Source organism: Hibiscus syriacus, unplaced genomic scaffold (assembly GCF_006381635.1).
Source record: "Hibiscus syriacus cultivar Baekdansim isolate YM2019G1 unplaced genomic scaffold, ASM638163v2 tig00112632_pilon, whole genome shotgun sequence".
In the NCBI taxonomy this organism is placed as follows: Eukaryota; Viridiplantae; Streptophyta; class Magnoliopsida; order Malvales; family Malvaceae; genus Hibiscus; species Hibiscus syriacus.
In genome coordinates this window covers 586,744-609,182 of record NW_024063371.1, presented here as the reverse complement: position 1 = coordinate 609,182, position 22,439 = coordinate 586,744, and the positions used below count along the sequence as shown (strand labels likewise).

The window sequence follows — 22,439 nt, the reverse complement described above, 5'->3', positions numbered from 1 at the left end:
CATTATTTAATATATAGTTAGTTAGAAAAAAAAACTATAAACATACAATTGTCATAATTTTCAGAAAATATTTTTTATTGATAATTTATCAAATATTAATTTAAATAATATTTTTAAATTAAATTTAAAATTATAATTTGACAATTTAAATCGTAGAAAATAAATATTTTTATTATCTTCAAATTTCTATACTAATAATTTAAATATTATATAAGAAACGCAAAATTAGGAGGAACGAATGCTAAAATACAAACGTTTTTGTTGGGTAGAGTGATTGGAAATGGCTGCATCTTCCAACTTGCAGAAAAAAATGATTATTTAATGATTATGACCTTTTCTACACCACATTTTATGGATATCAAAATAGGATTTATTAATAATTTATCATATTTGGATGATGGATGCATCTAAAGTATCAATTTTTTTTATTAATTTGATATATGTATAATATATATTTAAAAATAATCTTTAATTATTTAACATAAAATGTTTGTATATTTAATATTGATGTGTTCTTATAATTGACATTTTTGCTTGTCAATTTCTTTATTTTATGAGTTTTTCACTTCTTAATTGGTTGCATTTGGTTTATTTCCTGTACAGAAAACCCAATATTGAAATTGGCAGCAAAAGGACATGATGTGTAATTTTTTTTATTTTATGATCATAGCTGGAGACATAGGCACGACGGAGAGCTGACATGGTAGTTCTGGAAGACACTGAAAGGCGCTGGAAGATTCTGGAAGCACATCCAGTCAACACGATTCTGATGGAGTTGTTAGGAATTGAATTTGTTGGTTTTTTGTTTCAAACATTTGAATTATCACCGAAATTATCTTTGATTTTATTTTATTATCTCTAGATTTAGGAAGCCTATAAATACCCTTTTGGGTAAGGCTTAAACAAATCATCTTATTCTTTTTTTTGTTACTTGAGTATTTCATTTTAATCTAAGTTTTCATTTTCTTTTACGTTATTCGTTTTCAATTGTTTTTATTTTACAAAACCATGTTATGTATGATAATCAATATCATGCTTAGCTAATTTCCTCGTGTCAAAGTGCTAGTAATAAGTCGATTCAAATAGTGAACTTCGAACAAAGCGCTAAAAGTCCATTCGGGATACATTCTTGTTTTTCTGGGCAAAGAGCTTGGCAATCGGCCTCGCTCATAATTTTTAAATAAAAAAAAAAGAGTTCATTGATTTGAACGTTGTTTAAATATACAGTTGGGAGGAAGGATCGACATGTGACAATTTAACTTCTTGTGAACACGTTTAGCAGCGGTCTGTTAAGGGAAAACCATATCAGAATCAATTATCAAAGAGACAACATCTGAGTTGGGCCTTTCTTGTTTTAAATACGTGGCAGCAACATGGCTAGTGTACATGCTTGATGTTATTCCAGACACCGGAATAAGAGGAGCCGCCCGAGTCTGCCTACTCGAGCACTTTATATCAACATTCAAGTCTTCAAAGAACATTGAAGACAGAACCCTTTCCCTGTTGGCTTTCAAAAGATTCATTCATGACCCTGGTAGGTTGTAATTTTTGCAGTAAAAAAGATTGGTTCATAGGTTCTTGAAAACTGCATTTATAGTGCTTTGAAGCTAGCTAACTATGCAAGACTACGTGAATTTCAGAAGGACTGCGTGATCTGACTTCCTACATTAAGCACATTTTGAAAGGTTTAAGAAAGCTAAGAAAATCTTCCCAACTGGCATTTGAAATTATGAAACTTCTCTTTAAAGAACATGATTGCAGTGCTGTAAGCGTGTTAAACTTCCGAATCAATAATTCCATAAGAAAGAAAAGAAGTGAAAGTATCAAATTGAACTTGTCTATTTCTGCTTTGCTGTTGGACTTGTGGAGTCATAAAGAACTCGCTCAATTAGACTCTGCCGAAAATGGAGAAGTATTGTCAATTGTTAGTTTCAAAGATAAAATTCTTTTCAGGCCATACTGATGGAACTATAAAGGTAACCTTCTGGCTCTGATATTGTACAGAAGTAGTCAATTACGTATAAGTGATATTCAATTATACACTAATGAATCAGACGAACATGTTTTAGTCACAGCCAATTCATATGAGGGAAATATTTCATTTGCGCCATTCTTCAAATGGTGTTTTATTTATGGGGAAATTACAATTTTTTTTACTGCAAACTTCATTCTTTCTGAAACTGTACTTGTAATAGAAGGTAATGAACCTTGAGTTTTGACGGTTATGTTCGAAATTTTGAAGGTCTGGGCTGGTACAGGCAGCAGTCTTCATCTTTTCCAAGAAATTCAAGAACATACCAAGGCTATTACAAGCTTGTATATTCTACAATCTGGGGAGAGATTATATAGTGGTTCACTTGATAAAACTACAAGGGTATCTGCTTTTATGCTTCTTCTAGATTTCATTCACTGAAGGGCTAAACTGACAGATTTTGTGTGCAATGAACAGGTCTGTTCAATTGGCAATGAACTAATACATTGTGTACAAGTGCATGATATGAAGGGTCAGGTTCATAATTTAGTTGTTGCCAATAGTATTTCTTGCTTCATTCCCCAAGAGCCGGTGTCAAGGTATCCAATCATTTCATGCTTCATTTTCAGTAGTCACCCTATTCTCCCAGCTTTCTGCATCTGGAGGGAAAATGAATTTAAGCCTTTTCACCTACCCCTTTCAGGTTCATGCATGGAATGGACAATCAAAAGTATTGAATCAAAATAAGTACATCAAGTGCTTGGCTCTCGACCATGGAAGATTATATTGTGGATGTCATGATAGCAGTATACAGGTATTACGTTTTCTCTAGATACCCTTTGTTCAGTCATTAATATTGAAATCCTAATGAAACCAAGTCTTATTATCAGGAACTTGATTTGGCATCAGGAACACTCAGCAGCATTCAAAGTGGTTCAGAAAATTGCTGGGCGAAGCACATCCGATCCATGCACTTCAGGTTAACGATGGACTGATATATTCAGCCAGCACTGCCTTAGATGGAGAAGCTGTGAAGGTTTCTTTTCTTTTTCTCTTTAGCGTTTTCTTCATTTTGATGACAAGCAAAGGCTTTTCCTTCTTCTAACTTGTGTTTTTTTGCTGCAAAGATCTGGAGCACTAAAAATTATAACATGGTGGGATCGTTGCCGACTACTTCAGAAGTGAGGTGTATGACAATAAGCTCAGAGCTGATATACTTGGGATGCAAAGGAGGAATTGTGGAAGTTTGGGACCTGAAAAAACAAACCAGAATCGATATTCTGCAAACAGAAACTAATGGTAAAGTATGACTCTTGATCCCAACGAAGAAGTTTTAGTCACCGGAACATCTGACGGCCGAATTCAGGTGAAAAAACAACAACATATCAATGCTTCAAATTTCAAACATCCATTGAAGTAGAATCCTTTTCATTAACCGCCAAAGCTTATTTGCTCTGCAGGCATGGGGATGGAGTTAAAAAGCTAAAACAAAGAGGAAAAGAGAGCTGTAAACAGTATGGATAACACCATGATTGTAGAGTAATTTGGAAGCGGGATAATTCCGCTGAAAATATTTTTTTGCAGGCTTAATTGTACCAAGTTGAATTGTAAATTTTGGTCACAATTAGCATTGTACGTATACGTACATAAATTCGTATATATATGAATGGTGTAAATTTATGTGGATCCTTGGCATTGGAACAAATTCTGGAAATGGCAAATAAAGTATTGATATTTTAGGTCTCCACATTTCCAGCAAATAGGAGGAAGTTAAAACCTTTATGTCTCCACATTTTTCTGAATTTAATGACCAAAATAGGAGTGAAGTTAAAGTTGGAAGTTAAAATTTGTATTTTTAATATATTTTTTTTCTTGAATTTGCAACCCTCGAGTCTCTATAAAAGACATTTTCCCCTCCTGCCGCTGTTTAACTTTGACTCTGAACTCTGAAGCGGTTTGCTTGCTTTGCCTCAACTTTCTATATATTGCCGCTGTTGCAGTGGCATTAGAACCACTGCAAGTCTTTGTTCAATTTGGGGAAGCTTTTAAGAACACCATGAGTGCTTCAAAGTTCATTAAATGTGTTACGGTTGAAGATGGAGCTTTTGGCAAAACCCGTATGCTCATTTGTTACACCAGCAACAGGTTCCCATCTGTAAGTTCCCCCATTTGCTTAAAACACTTGCTTCGCTTCCATTCTCACTTGTTTGTATTTGGGTTATGTGTTTTTTGAGTACTAGGGTTTTTGAAACTCAGAAAAGGGTTTAAAGTTGTTCTCTTTCTTTTCTTTTTCAGGATTATATACCGACCGTGTTTGACGATTTCAGTGCCAATGTGGCTGTGGATGGGAGCATTGTTAATTTGGGTTTATGGGATACCACAGTATTTCTTCTTTGGCTGCTTGCTGGGATTTTTTATGATGGGTTTTCATTGATTCTCCATCTCTGATTCGTTTTTTGCCTTCTCATTTGGTTTTAAAAGGTCAAGAGGATTATAGCAGGCTAAGACAATTGAGTTACCGAGGTGCAGACATATTTGTCTTGGCTTTCTCGTTAATTAGCAGAGCCAGCTATGAAAATGTTCTCAAGAAGGTACTTTCTTCAGTGTCAATGGTTTCTACTTTTAGACAAGAAAAAGTCCTTTTTGCAACGGTAAATTTAGGTTATGTTCTCAAGAAGGGTCCGTTTTAGTTTGTTTTATCCAATGGCCTAAGCTTTCCGTTTCCTCTGTTCACAGTGAATGCCTGAATTGCGTAGATTTGCGCCCAATGTTCCCATTGTTCTGGTTGGAACAAAGTTGGGTAGGCAGCTATTTTGAAACTTTGAACACATGATGTTGCAGTTAAGTTCGTTTGAATTAGATGGCTTTCATGAATAACATTGAATTTTGTTTCTTTATATGTAAATCAGATATCCATTTCTTGATGACCAAATGGGGTCTAATATTATAACATCTGCTCAGGTATCCATTTCTTAAGTGCAGCTCGTTCGAAATTCATTTGCCGATACTATTTGCCTGTTTGGCGTGAACCTAAGTAGCTGATGTGGATCATCCTACATAGGGAGAGCAACTGAGGAAAATGCAGTTCCAAGACTCAGCAGGTGAATTCCTTGTCATTATACTTGAGGCTTGCACCATTGCCTTTTCCATCTTCGATCTTTCCGTTTTTGAATATTGTTAGGTATATGTTTTAACAAGTGCAACTTTGTTGACTGTTTCAGAATGTCAAGGCCGTTTTCGATACTGCAATCAAGGTTGTTCTTCAACCCCCAAGGAGGAAGGAGGTGGCAAGGAAGAAAAGGCACCGCAGGCCCGGCTGTTCAATGGTGTAAGTAGCTCATTTCTTCTCTTATAACACTTTTGGAAGCTTAATATATATTTCCATCATCCAAAAGAGGCATTCCCATTGAACGTGACGGTTTTATAGATTTTGGAAATGACGATGATCGGATTTAGAGGGTGAAATCAAGCTAATTCTCTAGGAACGTGCCCTGCAATATGTTCTCCGACACCCTCTTTGAATGCGACCTTATATAGGATTAATCCTGTAAAAGTTTTCCATGAATTTAGATCACTCTATACTCTATTATACTCTTGATAGGCATCCCCAGGTTGTCAATTTTGTAGCACTCCGACCACAAAAAACAAAGAAAGCATGGATAAATACTGTCATTCAGCTGTTTTGAATCCGACACCAGTTGACAAATGTTTTCACTACCAAATGTATTATTTCTCTTGACTATTAAAAGTTACAAAATAATCATTTAATTATTTATTAGGTTTCAAACTCGTCGTTTTTTGTTAAAAAGTGAATGATATTCTGAGCTGAACATTAACTTGTTAATTGTAATATGATATAATTTATTCCTAAAATCTCAAAAGACTATCCTATCACATTCATTATCAAATTTTTAACGAAAAATGAAGAGTTTGGAATATAATGAATATTTGGGTGATTATTTTGTAACTTTTAATAGTCGAGGAACTCAACAAAACAATATTCTATAATTGAAAAACTATTTTATAACTTTAAATAGTCAAGTTACTTAATAAAATAATATCATATAGTTTGAGACTATTTATGTACTTCACCCTAAAATTAACTAAAATCTGAAATTCATTATTTGATTCTTTTGTTGTTTAAATAGGATAAATTATTAGATGATCTCAATTTACTATACCATCTATAATCTCAATCAATAATATTTATTTATATAATTTTTTAAAAGTGAATATTTATATTTTTCTTGTGTAAAAATGGAGTGATTATTTAAAAATTATTTTAAAATTTATTACTATAATTCATTAAGATCATAATGTAATAAATTAAGTCTATCAAATAATTTGACGTTGAAATACAAATTGAAGTGTTAAAGATCAACGTGATCTAGGAACTCACAATAGAAAATGCGGGGGGTTTGATTTGGTGTCGACACCTGTCTTTGATTGAATGGTGATAGAATTCCGGAAGAAGATGAGGATGGGGGTAGTTTGGACATTCCTCTATGAGGAATTTAATTTTGACGGTCGTTGAGTTGACAGGTGGCGATAGCGGGCCGTCAGTCGGTAAGGTATATTTGTAGGATTTTTTTTTTTTTACAAAAATAATGTGAAATAAGAACATTAGTGTTTTAAGAGACCGTGGACGTTAAAATTAGTGTTCTGTTCAAATTAACATGTAATTTCAGCATTTAAAGTTAGAGATCCTACGTCAATTGATACCGTATTAAGACGGGTGGAAAGCCAGAAGGATTTTATTTCTGAAAGAAACCAAGCTGATAAATCTGGCCCCGAAGATTGTTATACGGATGATGCTGGTATGCCAAACGGAGGGCCTACGTCTCCGGGAACTTTGGCATTTATGGTGATGAAAAAGACTCAATAATGTTCATGGCAGCTGCTAAGACTAATGTGCTCCTTGGCGTTGGTTGCTCACTGGCGGATCTATGTTGAGCTTATGGTGGGTAAACATCCACCCTAAAATCTAAATTTTTTTATGGCGGGTAAATATTTTTAATGAAATTTCATTCCTCTCATTCATATAAAAAAATTGTGTTGTTAGTGTACGTGTGTCTGTTCTAATTGTTTTTTTGTTGAATCTGCCACTTATATCAATTAATCACTAAACTCGGGTGGATATATGCTGGCAGGTAGACCATAGGTTCTGTTGCTGCATTATAATATGTAGTAACATTTTGCTTTTGCTGGGAATAGTTTGCATTTTTATATCAATTTGTGTCGTCTTCATTCCCTAATGTTAGTGAGGTCGGTGAAGACTAATGTGTCTTGATTCGGTCGATTTATTTTGCATTATTTTAACATTGATTTACTGTTTATTTCACTCAAAAAGAAAAGCAGCACGTCTTGAGATGATCAAGCATAAAGAAAAGGATCAGCCAACAAATGAATTCCACAAGGCATGTAAAATTATATATGCATGTCGTGGTAATTGGCAGATGGCGTGTGCGGCAGTGGGAGCAGGAGCAGGAGCAAATTTTGGCGGTAGGTAATGCTCTTTTTCCAGAAAAAAAGGTTTTTGAAAGAAAATAATAATAATAATAAAAAGGTAAGAAACATAAAATCACGGGACTGCAATGTTTTTTGTCATCTTTCTCTTCTTCCCATTCGTGCTCATGGGATTGATATGCGAAAGAGAATCTCTACTTTATATTGTTTCTTCAGGCAGCTCCTTGTTTCTTGTAAAAATCAGCCAAACCCTTTCTCTCTTTCAAATTTAAAACCAGAAAAAATGGTTCCTTTCCTCCTTATCTTCACTGGTTTTTAAATTTAACTCAGCTGTCCTATCCTACAAACCAGTGAGTGCGTGACCATCATCATCGGTTACCTCTAGTTTTGAAAGACAAGAAAAATGCATATTTCAGAAATACTTTCTCCTCTGAAGGAAGAAGAAGATTCGGGCCAAGGCTTTCGTTTTGACAAGTCTCTCCAGGTTTACTTCATTTTCAGGAACCGAGAGCTTCGGGGGTAGTTTTCATTGAACAAAACTACCATGTTAACGTTCTCTTGTTTTTTGTATTTTTAACTGCTTACAGGAACTGAGAGATTTGCGGTCTCAGCTTCATTACGCCGCGGATTACTGTGAAACAACGTTTTTGAACTCCAAGGAGAAGAGAAGGTAAGTTTTTCTTTATTTCTAAGCATTCCCGGAACATCAAGCCAAGCTCTTTCATGCTTGTTAAATAATGATTGGTACTTTTCAGTGTGGTGGAAAACACAAGAGAGTACATATGCAAGGCAGTCGTTACATTTGTTGATCATCTGGGAAACGTCTCTGCTAATCTAAATCACTCCATTTCCGAGACTGATTCATTTTCTGAGGCTGAGCTCCGCATCTATTGCCTCCAACAAGTTCGATACTTCATCTTTCTATATTACAATTTTGATTTATGGAATGTTGACACTTGCTTTTCATTTATAAATCACTTGTTCGATGTTCTACCAGAGACTTCTCTCGTGCGAGCAATTTGCTCACAAGCTTGCTCTAACCAGAGTCAAATGGAACCCAGCTTTGCCAAGACATCACCGGCGATATTTATCTGCACGTAGTCACCCGAATATCACCTCATGTTTACAATTAGCTAGCTTGCTTCCTCTATGCATTACAATTCTAATTCTTTATGTTAATCATTTCTTGTTTCTGTTTTTCAAAATACTGATAGCAGCAATAGCAACTGTGGAGAAATCAAATGAAAACCCAAGGTAACGTCAACATTCACTCAACCTTTCATATTACCTCAATGAAACGTATATTTATAGACATTAGGTTTATGGGTTTTAACCATTTTCAGGAACTACACTGCTCCTAGTCCTGCAGAGCTCATAAACAAGCATGAACTTAAGACTGATGGAGTTCCACTTTTCTTCTTCACTTGTACAGACAAGCCTTCACTGTCAAAGAGCCCATCTCTCAAATCTAATTTTGACGAGAGTGACTCTGGTTCAACATTGGGTAAGAAACAAAACAAATTAATCATCAATCAAAAAGTAGTATCTCATTTAGTTTCCTTCAAGTCCCTGATAGATTGTTTATCTGCTTTCTCATGACTGGTTTCATTTCCCAGTAGCTGTTCGTGATGGCCTCTCGATTCTATCAAAGAGTTCAAATCCCACATTCCATTTCCAGGTGATTTTAACTTCAAACTACATGATAATGAATATGGTCAGATAACACATCTTCAATGAACAATTCCCACACCTCCATTTGCATCAGATTAGTTTAATTTAGGTTTGGTCTGGTCGATGGTATGTTTTGCAGCAAGGAAATAAAAAACATGGACGCAAAGGCTTGTATAGGAAAGCATTGCCGAGTGGTGATTTCTTAGCTTTTATTCGACGAACAAGAAGATCAGCTGCTTGGTAAAAGGCAAAATCTGCAACTGATTTTAGTTTTAGCTCATCATTTGGCGTGTTAAATAACTCGTATGGGCTAGTTTAAGGTTCGGGATTCTGTTGAATAATTTACAGATGCAGAGGGCCGTTATTAAAGATTTCTTGTAATATATTAATATGTTTCTGTTTAGTAATATTTTGTTTAGAATTACTTGTTTCGAAATGTTAAAATGGTTGTTCGAATCCTAATATATAAATAAATATTGGTGATCAATTAATCACTGTTTTTTTAAAAAACAATAAACATGTTATATCGTATAATTAAAATATTATTACAAATATGTCACTTTTTTCTAAATATCTCAAGAAATGGTGACATGACTTAATATAATAACACTTTTAGTTCTTAAAACTTGTATAATTTACTAATTTAATTTTAATTTAAAATAATTTAATAAATTTTACTATTCATAGTTAAAATTCCTATCACTTTAGTATTTATTATTTCCTTAAATTATTTGTTATTATCTAAGAAATGTTATATTGTTTTTTGTTACTTTTTATATAATAACAAATTAACGATGACTTATTACTGATTTATATAAAAAAAATACAATTATCTAGTTATTGTTTGGATATAATGGGTTCGTTTGGTTAAATTTATTGACTTGTTTGTAATAATATTTTAAGTGAGTGATTTAGATATCATAAAATATAATCTTAGAATCCCAAACGAATATAATATCGCATAGGAGTTGAGTGCCAATGGGGCTCAAGGGGGCCCGACCCATGTTCTAATTTATAATTTAAGTTTTTATATTGTATAAAAATTGTTAAAAATCGAGTAAATTTCAAGTTTATTATTTAAACTATTATTTTTATTCTATTTTGATATTTAAATTTATTTTTTTTCAAAATCAATTCTAACATTTAGTTTAGGTTTCAAATTGGTACTCTTCATTTAAAAAATAAACAAAATTCTTGATATGACATTCTTTTTCGATGATGACGTGATATTATCATATGATAATACATCAACATCACTGTTAAGTTTTTAACAACGAAGTATCAAAATAAAACCTAAATTAAATGTTATGTATGATTTTGAAAAAAAGTAAAGTTTGAGTACCAAAACAAAATAAAAGTAATAATTTTCTCTATAGAGATTTTCTCTATCTCAAAACACAAAACATAATATAATAGGGTGTAAAGTCTTGTTATTCCAAACATAAAATATTGCGACATTCCACAACTATAGTAAGCCTATTCTACATCGTCACATATTTACTAAAGTGGTCAAAATTCAATTGAATATTAATTTATTGGCAAATAATTAAGCAATAGTATATTTCTTAAATTGTTATTTAATTTTATATTTTATATCTAATTTTAGTATATTTAGCACAATATCACTCGTGGACGCATTTTAAGATTCGAAAGAGTCACATGTTTCATTATGATTATCTAATAGTTATAGTTTTAACACTTTTTAAAATTGTATTTTTTATTATTTACTTTTATTTTATTTCTAATTTTCTACTTGTTATTTCATAAAAATGATAGAGCAAATGTGTATATTTAATGTTATCATTTATATATTTTTTAAAATAAATAAATAATAAAAATAAAATTATGTATAAAATTTAAAGTCGTCAAAAAGATTCAGCTTCTGTTAATATTAAGTTATGGTTCCGTCCCTGATATCACACCTAATATTAGTGAGTGAGTCTTATAATAAAAATTTTATACATACACAATAATTCAAATCCAAAATCATTTTTTACCACTTAAACCAACCCATTAATATACATCAACGTTTTAAATTTAAATTTACCTTTATCTTAACTGTGTATTTTTATATTATATTGAGTCATAATTTAATTAAAGATCATAGTATTAAATGATTAAGAATTTATGTATAAATAATAGAATTTAATTAGTTAAATAGTTATATATATATATATATATTAATTACGGATGTTGCCTCTGAAGGCAAATCGTTGGTACCCAATAAAACAATTAAACAATCTTGTTGTCTCTTGTTCAGTTATTCTCGTTATTATGTTGCCTTTCTTCTTCTCGGCTGGTAAACAGTGAGTCGAGCAAGGCTCGAACCGAATCAGAGGTTCTTTTGTTATTCCTGAGGAGACTACCGAAAGAGAATTTTCCAACAATGGGAGATGACAAATTGACGATCGCGATGGCAAGTAGAGATCGAGAGCTTCTGATCCCGGTCCCTCGACGACGATTCCCCCCAAACCTTCTCCTTCCGTTCCAACGCATCACACCGGCCGCGAGGTCTCTCTCATCCCATATTTTTGAAAAATATCTTTTTGGTTGTTAAATAGCGTTACATTTGCGATGGAATTCGATCTGACTTGGTCTATGGCTGTTTTTGTTTAAATAAATTGGTCGTTAATGAGAGAAATTGGATGTTTCAAATTGATATTTAATTGAGAAATGATTTACTTCGGAACAGGTAGCACATTGATTTTGTTGTTGTTGTTGTGTGAAAGGAGATTGCAGAATAATTTACAGTAGCTGTTGAGAATGAGGAAACTGTTTTTCATTTTAAATTTCTCTTTCTTTTAAAAATTTGGTACCAGAAGATAAGACCGTTTGGAAGATATATTTAAAGATTGATTGTTGATTGGGTTCTGTCTTATAGTAGAGACTCTATGATTATTTATATATTCGTATTCAATCTCTGCTAGAAATTCCCTTGGATAAATTTTAGGGTATTGAATTGTAAAATTGAATTTGATGTCAGCCTTCCACTCTTTATAGACTTGTTACCGCTATTTTAGATGACTAAGAAAATTATTATAGTTCTTAATGAGATATTTCAAAAACAGATGTTTTCAGCATGCTGGAATGTATAGGAATTGTGTGCTTATTCTTGTCCATGTACTCTTGTAGTGATGCACGGGTGTTATTTTCTAAATGTGCCTGACAAGCTTTGTTTTATCCAGACCTTTTACAAAGTTTTCCAGAGCTGGGCTTCAAAGAAGTTCATGAGCGGATGGTAAGCAACAGTCTTTTTCTTGTTTCTTAAGGTTTATTTACTCATGAGATATTTGTGCAATTATCATTTGTATGATATTTAATGATTTGCATATTCTATTCTTCTATTTAACTTCTCTTATGTCCTTGATCTTGAGTGAAAATGCTTTCACTAATGCAGTGAGCCTAAATCTTGGAATAAGAGATAAATGTAAATGACTAAATGCCTTGAAATAGTTTCCAAATTGTCGGTTTATTTTATACACAAAGTGTTTGGTGAAAAACAAGCGTTTCACTGGAACGATTGGGATGCAAATTGATAGTCTTTCCTTGCCATTATTTAATATAATAAGTTTCTTTGTTCACAATGCCCCCTTGGAAGAGTTATGTTGGAATCTTCATTTGAGAAGTGAAATTGGTGTGGCAGATTTAATTTTGTATCCAGCCCAATACCATTTAATTTTTCTTTGTTTCTTCTTTTTCTCGTAAATTTGGTTGGTTGTCTTGAAATTCTCTGCTACTTATCTTTCATCTTACAAAAAAAAAATAGTTATTGGCTTCTTGCCATCGTGGATTGGTGCTAATCAACTATTTGATGAACTCAGAAACTTCAAAGATTTGTTTCTAATACCGAATATATTCTTGTGGCATCGTCTTATCAAATCTATATTGTCATTCATGATTCTGTTATAGCAGCAGCTAATTCATAGATGTTTTGCAGTGCTATTCTGTTTCCTATTGCAATCACTTTCTACATAACATGGTGGTTTGTTCACTTTGTTGATGGTTTTTTCTCTCCAGTTTATGATCAACTTGGCATTGATGTATTTGGTGAGCATTTCACTTAGCAGCTAAAAATGTTTCTTTTGCCTTTCCCATCTAGACCTATGAACTTGATTCATGATTTGTTAATTCTCTCTTTTCCCCTTTCTTAAGGCTTCTGAATAATGAGGACAACTGTGCCCTACAAATTATTATTATTATTATTCTGAGAGATTGTGGAAATAACTGTGATAAGAGTGACAACTGTAAGAGCTTGGATGGTATTTTAAAAGACTGGAGGAATCCCTTTTTTTTGACATCTATCATTCTTTTTAGAAGTTTTCCATACGGCTACTGCCTGCATAATACTTATTAGCATGTTTCATATAAATTTATGTAAATCAGGCTGAATTGGAAATAAATATATATGCAGGACATTTTAGCATAGGAGAAATGCTTATTAGATTGTTGATTTACGATTTTAAATGTGAGATCTTACCAAATATGGTATTTACTGGAAGAAAGCTGAATTGTCTTTTCACAAGGTGGCCTTTGCAAATGATCTACCTTTGTGTTCTATATCTAAATATTGGTAGTCATTTTTTTAAGGTCTCATGTTTTCTCCTCCTTTTACTTCTGGATAGGTCTCGGATTTGTAACTTCTATCACATTCATCTTCTTGATTGGAATATTCATGTCCTCATGGTTGGGAGCATCTGTCCTGGGCCTTGGTGAGTGGTTTATCAAGCAGATGCCATTTGTTCGCCATATCTACAATGCCTCCAAGCAGATTAGTTCTGCTATTTCACCAGTTGTGTGTTCTGCTGGTTTTCTTCCTCATGAAATAAAATAGTTTAGTTAGTCATATTATTAAAGTTGGTTTAGGTAGAGACGATCTATATGCTACATCACTTTTATGTTTTACATCTTTATTGCAATTCAGATCAGAATACACAGGCCTTCAAGGAAGTAGCCATCATAAGGCATCCACGTCTTGGTGAATATGCATTTGGGTTCATCACTTCATCTGTTATTCTGCAGGTGAGCAAATGAAGTTTTTTGCTCCGAAGCTATTATTTTGTCACTACTTTCCTCTTTTTACTTATTTTCCTGTTTCATATTCATCATGCTTCACATGGATTGATTGGCATGCTGCCTGCAGAACTTCTCTGGTGAGGAAGAGCTATGCTGCTTCTATGTCCCCACGAATCATCTTTACAATGGTGATATATTCCTCATCAATACGAAGCATATTATCAGACCGAATCTATCAGTTCGTGTAGGAATCGGTGAGGGTTTCTCTTCTTTTGTTCGTCTATTATTTTACGGACGTTTCCCTTGCTATTACCGAGTAGTCTGTTGTGTTATAGGCCTCCCATTGTTTGGTGGAATTGGTTTGAAATTGCCACTTAGTGTGAGGCTGCGTTATTGATTTCTAAAGCAATGGTTTTGATATTGGAGTAGTAGTATGAAAAAGGGACGAACTTTTCCCTTCTCCAAATTAAGCTATAAATACCTCACTCCTTCTATTGCAGAAATCGTTGTGTCCGGGGGAATGTCAATGCCTCAGACCCTATCAACGTTAGATTCGCGATTGCCGCTGGAGAGAAGTAGGTCTGACATAAGCTGAGGTTTCATGTGGCAGTTGTAGAGTTTTTATTTATGGGTTTGAGATTGAAATCATCAGAGTGCCCCACGCAATCCATGTCTCAGTAATGCGGGATTCAGAATGAGATTGCAAATTTTTTATAAACTTAATGCCTAACTCAATTGATTCTCATTCGAGCTCTGTGGTTAAAAAAATTATAAATTCCTTTGGTTTGTGTTTGATACTTGTGGCTTATGTTATATATGGTTGCTGGTTTACAAAAGTAAATGTCACCCGTTTGCTTTCAAATATTGTTGGGTTAAAATTACGGCGAAGGTGCCTCCGGAGTAGGTACTTTATCTTGGTCTTTAAATTTTGTGTGTGTTTTTTTTCTTGGTTGTTGCCATTCCGATTTTAAGGCTTCATCTTGATTAATCCGGACCGACATGCGTTGCACACCTGAATTTGGTGGGTGAATCTTCTAACAAGGATTTTCTGCATACACAATGACTTGAGTTCGAAACCTCACTTGAGCGATATTAAGTGTCTTACCACTTAAACCAACCCATATTCGTATTTTTTTCTTACTTTTGAAATGACAAATTTTGTTTTGATTTATTAAAGAATTTTATATTTTAATTTTTTTTATCTTGAAGTCTCGGTATAAAGTTTACAAATTATCTAGGAATTATAGGTATTTTAAACGTGGAAGATATTTTATCTAAATATTAGTTATAGTTAGATATATTAAGGATTGGGTTATTCATTCATGTTTGATTTTTTTTATTAAAAATTTGAGAGGTTTTAGATAAAGGTAGGATAAAGTACGCAAATGGCCTATTGATTATAAGATATTGTTTTGTTAAGTCCATTGATTATAAGATATTGTTTTGTTAAGTCCATTGATTATTAAAAGTTACAAAATGATGTTTTGATTATAGGATGTTGTTTTGTTGAATTTCTCGACTATTAAAAATTATAAAATGGTCACTTGACTATTCACATCTACCAAACTTTTCATTTTCTATTAAAAAAATTGGTAGTCGTCTAAGTTGTACGTTAACCTATTAAAAAGGATATGATTAAATCTGATTCCAAAATAGTTTGAGTTGTATATATATATGAGTTTGAAGCATATGAATAGTCAAGTGACTATTTTATAAATTTTAATAATTGGAGATCAATAAAATAAGACCCTATAATCGGGGGACCGTTTGTATATTTTATCCATAAAACTATTAGGTTTGAAAAATGAGTTTAGAGAATAAAACTTAAACATGTTTAAAATGGAAATTGAGTTTGAATTTATTCTAGACTTAAATTTGGTTTGGTTTAATTTCTTTTTTATCTTTTAAGTTTATAATTTAATATAATATAACATTCTGGATGATGACGTTGGGGAATAGGATTTAGGAGAGCATTTTTAGAGTTTTAGGTTGGATCAAATTGATATAATTTTTAAACATTAAAAGTTTATTAAATTATTTTGAATTAGGATCAATTTGGTATAGCAAGTTTTGGTGATTAAAATTGATATTATACCATGTCAAATCATCATTTTGTTAAGGATGACCAAAATATAAAAAATACAACGTCAGATGTATATATATATATTAAAAATAATTGGGTAACAAAAATTAAAGAACAACAACAAATGAATGATGAAATAGGTAGTTTACATAAACATTTATATTACATTTTAAAACAAAAATCTAAGTTTTTGAACATAATATGAAGCTCTCATTTATGAAATACATAAGACGTCAAGGCAAAAATAATGTCGTGACAGCTGAATCCAGATGCCTGCTCCGTCAAACATGACGCTAACTTAGTCCAACCCAACAACCAGATTAACGGAATCACTGCCGACACTCGTCCCCGAACCTCTTAGCTTAAAGGGTCCCAAACCTCAGCTCCGAACCTAACCTTGGTAATAGTTGGTACATTTCTTCACTCTCTTGCCTGCCTGGGTCCTCCACAAGCTCAGCGTCTCTCAATTGAAAAGATCAGGATGCACACTAAATCCGATTCCGACTTAACAAGCTCAGTTGATCCGTCGTCTCCGAGATACCCCAAACGCCAACTTTATTACGTCCAAAGCCCTTCGAGGGACTCCCACGATGGCGAAAAGTCATCGTCCATGCAGGCAACGCCCGCTTACAGCAGCCCCATGGAGTCTCCTTCTCACCCTTCTTACAGCCGTCACTCCAGGGACTCGTCTGCCAGTCGTTTCTCGGGGACCCTCAAGAAAGGAAGGAAGAGAAACGAAAAGGGCTGGACTGAGTGTAACGTCATTGAAGAAGAGGAGGGGGACTACTTTTATGGGAAAGATAAAGGGTTCACGAGGAGGTGCCAGATTTTGATGGCCGTGTCTGGGTTCATCGCGGTTTTCAGTTTGTTTTGTTTGATCATCTGGGGTGCCAGCCGCCCTTACAAACCTCAAATTGTTGTTAAGGTTTGCTTTTTAGCTTTATTAAAATATGATACAACGTTCTTGTCGTTATATAGGTGAGAGTATTATTTAATTACCCTTTGATTCCTTTAGACATAAGATAACTCGAAAGAAGTAATATTAAAAAAATAGGGGTTTGGGATGGTTGTGTTATTTCTTAATTTCTGCAACACACATAGATTTGTCTTATGAGAGAGTGTCTTGTTTTGCAGAGCTTGACAGTCCATAATTTCTATTTTGGAGAGGGAGCCGACATGACAGGAGTTCCAAGCAAGATGCTTTCAATCAACTGTTCAGTAAGGATGACACTATACAATCCTGCAACTTTCTTTGGTATTCATGTTAGTTCCAATCTTGTCAACCTAATGTACTCAGAAATCACGGTTGCCACTGGTCAGGTAACATTTTCTTAGACGTTTTTCTCGACAATAACAAAAACGTTTTGGCATTATGATCTTATATTTGTATTTGCAGATGAAGAAGTACTATCAGCCAAGAAAGAGTCATCGAACTGTGGCCCTGACTCTCCATGGGGACAAGGTTCCTTTGTATGGGGCAGGGGCAAGCTTAGCAGTCTCAAATGATGCAAGTGGAGTTCCAATGAAGTTGGTTTTTGAAGTTCGGGCCAGAGGGAATGTGGTGGGGAAGTTGGTGAAGTCGAGGCATCGGAAACATATCTCTTGTTCTTTGGTTATCGACTCTCACAGTAGCAAGCCTCTCAAGATGAAAAGCAGTTCATGCCAATACGACTGAGATGAAAATGGTGGGGTTCGGGTGTTTTTTAAGTTATTTTCAAACTTTCGATCGATCAGAAAGTGTGGAAGTAATAATCGTTTAGAAAACAGTATAATCAGTTTGGAGAAATAGGAAGTGGTCTATCATCTTGATGTAGATTATATCTTGCGATCATTAATAAGACAAGTTTTTGGTTCATGTATCTGTTGTTGTTCTGCACTACAAGAGTAGTTCTCCGTACAAATTCAAAATTTCTAAACAAAACGAGAAACAAGGAGAACTGACAGATGATCAGTCAATTATTTCAAGTATTTTGAATGTAATTCAACTTGAAATGGAACCATAGAACATTAGTTGCAGTAATCATTAATAGGGTCAATCTACATACATGACGGGGGAAAACGACCTATCTTACAAGAATAGCTTTTCTACTGAAAAATGATAGCAATGTTGAAATTTTAAGAACTCATAATGAGCAATCAAAGGAAATGAGTCAAATAACGTAAAAATTATAAGATCAGTAAGGCTGAATACATCTATTCAGGTGCTTTGACACTCTCCTCCTGCTTGTCAATGGCACAGCCACGCTCAAGTACGGTGCCACCTATCCTTTTTGGGGGCCAATAACGAAATACTGATCTTCCTATGATATTCTTGGCTGGGAGGGGACCCCTGAACGAAACAAAATACGAGGAATCAACAAAAAGGAATAGGAGGGAAACCTGCTGATTTGAAGGATCAACCTGGTTGAGCATCATATCTTACCAAACGTGGGAATCATAGCTATTATTACGATTGTCACCCATCACAAAGACGGAATTTTCGGGTACTTGCTGCAACATGAATAGCAAGTATACAATCAGAAACAGATTGGCACAGCTTTATGATGAAGGAAACTACAAGTTTGCACACCTTGTGAATTATTTTGGCTTTAACTCAAGACCTTGGTTTAACCTCTACTTCACTGGAAAAGTTTATGTAAAGCACAATTGTCTCATGCAAGCAAATCTTATCTTAAATGAGGGACAAATTATTGTAGTACATAACTTGAGATTCATTTTCTGCTCAAAGGCTAGTAGGCTACCCTACTCATCTAGGCTTTGGCCAATGGAATTAAAAATAGAAATTAAAAGATTTTAAATTTTAGATATGGACACGTACAATTGGTGTCATTTCATAGGAAGGTGCTTCGTCGATGAACTCTTCATTTCGTACAACCCCATTAACAATAAGCTTTCCATTATGAACCTGCATCGGAACAAATTTTAAGAATTCATTCTAATGAAACCCCAAAGTATAAATGATAATACATCAAAACAAAAGAAAGAATAATAACATCTAGGTAATTGTAAAAACAATGGCCTACTTTACTTGGACACGGGGGTGTGTGTGTCAAACACAAGTATATTCAAGTTTTCCAGAGGGTTCTTCAAGGATCAAATTTCCATACCTAGGTCCGAATATGCATCAGACACAGGTACTTCAATAAAAATGAAGTGTTAGAGAAACAAAGGAAGTGTGGCACCTTACTTGTAACTAAGAAAAAAAAAAGATATCCCTGTGCATAGTATGTAGGAGGCCAACAGAAATGACAGGTATTTTGCAAAAATATCTATTTATTCTAACATTTTCCTGGGTTCTACTGATTCAACATCACAGCATGCAACATTAATATGCAGTAATAATTTTCTCAATATGATGAGAAACAGAAACAGCCAGCTTATCAGAAGGGGAAATACAAATGCTTAGAAATTGTCAGGGTAACCTCACCTCCACAGTATCACCTTCCTTAGCTACTATTCGTTTAATGAAGACATCGTCATCGGTGTATCCTACTTCCTGAAGAACTGGCGGGCTTTTGAAGATGACAATGTCATTAGCACAAGGCTTCCTAAAGTAGTACGAAACCTGAAAATTTCAAATTTTTAAAACTGTCAAGATATATGTAAGAATTAAACAACTTGTTCACTTATTGATGCATTTCTAAAACAAAATAAGATTTGATCCCCCTTCTTTATGGTTCTAGGTAAATCCTATGCAAGATTGCAAGCATATCCTTCCGGCCATAGTTTATAAGGCTAGCGACGACTAAGTGACTAAGATATCATAGTTTTTCTATTTAGTTCTTTAGGCTCAAGAGATCATTTCAGTTTTCATTTTCAAATATCAGCATTACCAGGAAAAACCATTAAAGGAAAAGCTTAAGGGAATGTTCCAGTAACGACAATCTAAAAACAAATACTACAAGAAAATCTGTTTCATAAATCACTGAAGCTCACAAAGCAAAAATTCTTCTTCCTAAGCAATACCAGGCATCAAGAATGTTTAGTTAGAACCTGTCATTTCTTAACCTTCACTGAAAGTTAAAAATGCATGTAAATCTTAACACTAATGTTTCAAACTATTCAACTAAGATGAAGCTTTTACCATGAAACTTTAAACATTAAAACGCCATTCCTAAAAAAAACATAAAGATAAACACAAACATCAAACAATCAATAGCATGTAATCAGTCTTTCCACTAGAAACTTTGTACCAACTATCAAACAAATAATAACTACCTTCTCGGCAACAATTCGATCCCCAACATCAAACGTAGGATACATCGACAACGAAGGAATGTACCTCGGCTCAGCCACGAATGACCGGAAAGCAAGCGATATCACGACAGCAGCAAGAACCGTTTTTGCATCATCAGGAGTAACATTCAACCATTCAGGTAATGACCCACTTTTCTTCTCTACCTCTCCATCGTCTCCATCACCGCCGCCACCTCCATCGCCACCAGAGTCGACCACTTTTTCGGTATCCTCAGATTCTTTAACCCCATAACGCTGGAGTCTTTGAAATTGGTTCCTTGGACCTGAAGTTTTCGCGGTTTCTATCTTGAACCCCAAAAAGTTTAAACTTTTAGAGGGAAATGAAGAATGGGCATGGATTAAAAGGCGGGGTTTTGAAGTTTGGCGGAGATTGAGGGATTTTAGGTAGGGACTCGGGGTGTAATTATAGTTTCTGATGGGTTTGGAAAGTTGGATTGAATTGGGATTAGGGTTTTGAAAGGAAAGCGATGAAGGCAAAGAGTGTAGAGACATCACTATCTCTACTCAAAGAAGGTAAGGGAATAGCTTTGTTGGGGATTGATTGAAATATACTGAGAGTGAGAAATCTCGACTTTTGATTATATACCAATCTTGTTCACTGAGAACAAGAAAAGAATTAATCTAATATCACTTCTAAATTAATTAATTAGTGAATTAGATATTGATGACTATATATATATATATATAATTGGATTCATTCTTATATCATTAAGGACAATTCTTTTCGGGGACCTCTCTGTTGTGTAATTCGGGTTAATTTCCACCAATAACAGATTCACCTTGAAAACTATTATCTAGGTGACTAGTGTGAAAACGAGTGTACTAAAAATCACTCCAAGGTAGATTCCCAAGAAAGAGGAGGGGTCACAATGGTCCCTCTTAAAACCCACTTTCCTTAGACAGAACTACCAAGACAAATAATTTTAATAGGACAATAATTAACAACTATACCCGACAATAGCTATTAAATAGACATAAAAGAGAACACCAAAATATTTCACTAATAAAGGAAATATTACAAAGAGAGAAATAATACAAATAGCCTTTAAAATAGAAGAATGTTTATATTTGTGGGATGATTAACTAAGAAGGAGGAGGACTTTATTTATAACAAAAGAATTTCCCCTCCTCCTTATACACAACCAATATGGGACTTTTGCCAAAAACCAACAAATCTCCACCTTGGCAAATTCCACACACATCTCTAAAAAAAACAATCTTTTAATTTGTAACAATATTGACCAAGTCTAAACAATGTTTAAACTTGACTGTAGTTACCACTTTTGTCAACATATCAGCAGGATTCTCAGTGGTCCGAATCTTCTGGATTATGACTCCACTTTCTTCTAGAATCTCTCGTACAAAGTGATATCGAACATCGATGTGCTTCGTCCTTGTTCGATATCACTTTGTCCTTGCATGGTAAACCTAGTTCTTTGCTAAATGAATAGCACTCTGACTGTCACAGTGCACTTTGATGTGCTTTTGTTCCATTCCCAATTCACCAAACAACCCTTGAAGCCAAATTGCCTCATTCACAGCCTCTGTAACTGCCATATACTCTGCCTCTGTAGTAGACAAAGCCACTGTTGACTGTAAAGTGGACTTCCAACTGACTGGTGCCTTTGCAAATGTAAACACATAACCAGTAGTTGATCGACGCTTGTCCAAATCACCTGCATAGTCTGAATCACAATACCCAACTACACACTGACCATCTTGTTTGTCCTGCTGAAAGACCAAACCAACATCTACGGTGTTCAGAATATACCGCAGAATCCATTTCACAACTTGCCAATGCTCCTTTCCAGGATCATGCATATACATGCTCACAACCTCAATTGCCTGTGAAATATCGGGTCTCGTACACACCATTGCATACATCAAGCTACCAACAGCACTTGCATACGGAACCTTTGACATGTATTCTCGTTCTGCATCATCCTTAGGTGACATGGATACACCGAGCTTGAAATG

The 22,439-nt window shown here is 34.3% G+C and overlaps 4 protein-coding genes, 1 long non-coding RNA gene and 1 pseudogene across 7 annotated transcripts; 5 read left to right on the top strand and 1 right to left on the bottom strand.

Annotated features, from left to right (window-relative positions):
* Positions 1-1,693: 1,693 nt before the first annotated feature.
* LOC120182153 (chloroplast processing peptidase-like) lies at positions 1,694-21,014 on the bottom strand. 2 transcript variants are annotated; one of them, XM_039187149.1, is made up of 8 exons: positions 20,424-21,014; positions 19,633-19,770; positions 19,024-19,110; positions 18,628-18,695; positions 18,365-18,534; positions 4,924-4,928; positions 4,707-4,715; positions 1,694-1,706 (listed from the first exon to the last, which is right to left on the bottom strand). In XM_039187149.1, exons 1-5 carry the CDS (start codon positions 20,952-20,954, stop codon positions 18,399-18,401), a joined length of 960 nt encoding a protein of 319 aa, XP_039043080.1. In that variant the 5' UTR covers positions 20,955-21,014; the 3' UTR covers positions 1,694-1,706; positions 4,707-4,715; positions 4,924-4,928; positions 18,365-18,398. The 2 variants fall into 2 exon arrangements, 1 of the variants encoding a protein (XP_039043080.1); XR_005521804.1 differs by lacking the exons at positions 1,694-1,706; positions 4,707-4,715; positions 4,924-4,928 and adding exons at positions 18,189-18,240; positions 18,288-18,319 and having other exon boundaries at positions 18,353-18,534.
* On the top strand, positions 1,919-2,943 carry LOC120182160. Its single transcript, XR_005521805.1, has 5 exons — positions 1,919-1,976; positions 2,243-2,374; positions 2,450-2,571; positions 2,676-2,786; positions 2,863-2,943. It is a non-coding gene; the product is annotated as an uncharacterized LOC120182160 (long non-coding RNA).
* On the top strand, positions 3,896-4,435 carry LOC120182159 (rac-like GTP-binding protein ARAC7). The gene is made up of 2 exons (XM_039187154.1): positions 3,896-4,127; positions 4,268-4,435. Exons 1-2 carry the CDS (start codon positions 4,029-4,031, stop codon positions 4,418-4,420), a joined length of 252 nt encoding a protein of 83 aa, XP_039043085.1. The 5' UTR covers positions 3,896-4,028; the 3' UTR covers positions 4,421-4,435.
* On the top strand, positions 7,685-9,438 carry LOC120182155 (probable protein ABIL5). 2 transcript variants are annotated; one of them, XM_039187152.1, is made up of 8 exons: positions 7,685-7,922; positions 8,026-8,108; positions 8,194-8,341; positions 8,436-8,535; positions 8,653-8,692; positions 8,782-8,942; positions 9,058-9,116; positions 9,249-9,438. In XM_039187152.1, exons 1-8 carry the CDS (start codon positions 7,842-7,844, stop codon positions 9,351-9,353), a joined length of 777 nt encoding a protein of 258 aa, XP_039043083.1. In that variant the 5' UTR covers positions 7,685-7,841; the 3' UTR covers positions 9,354-9,438. The 2 variants fall into 2 exon arrangements, with proteins under 2 accessions (XP_039043083.1, XP_039043082.1); XM_039187151.1 differs by having other exon boundaries at positions 9,055-9,116; positions 9,249-9,437.
* Positions 11,385-14,911, top strand: LOC120182156 (annotated as a pseudogene).
* On the top strand, positions 16,581-18,064 carry LOC120182158. Its single transcript, XM_039187153.1, has 3 exons — positions 16,581-17,130; positions 17,340-17,525; positions 17,602-18,064. The coding sequence occupies exons 1-3, from the start codon at positions 16,687-16,689 to the stop codon at positions 17,878-17,880; spliced, it is 909 nt and encodes a 302-aa protein (XP_039043084.1). The 5' UTR covers positions 16,581-16,686; the 3' UTR covers positions 17,881-18,064.
* Positions 21,015-22,439: the final 1,425 nt, after the last annotated feature.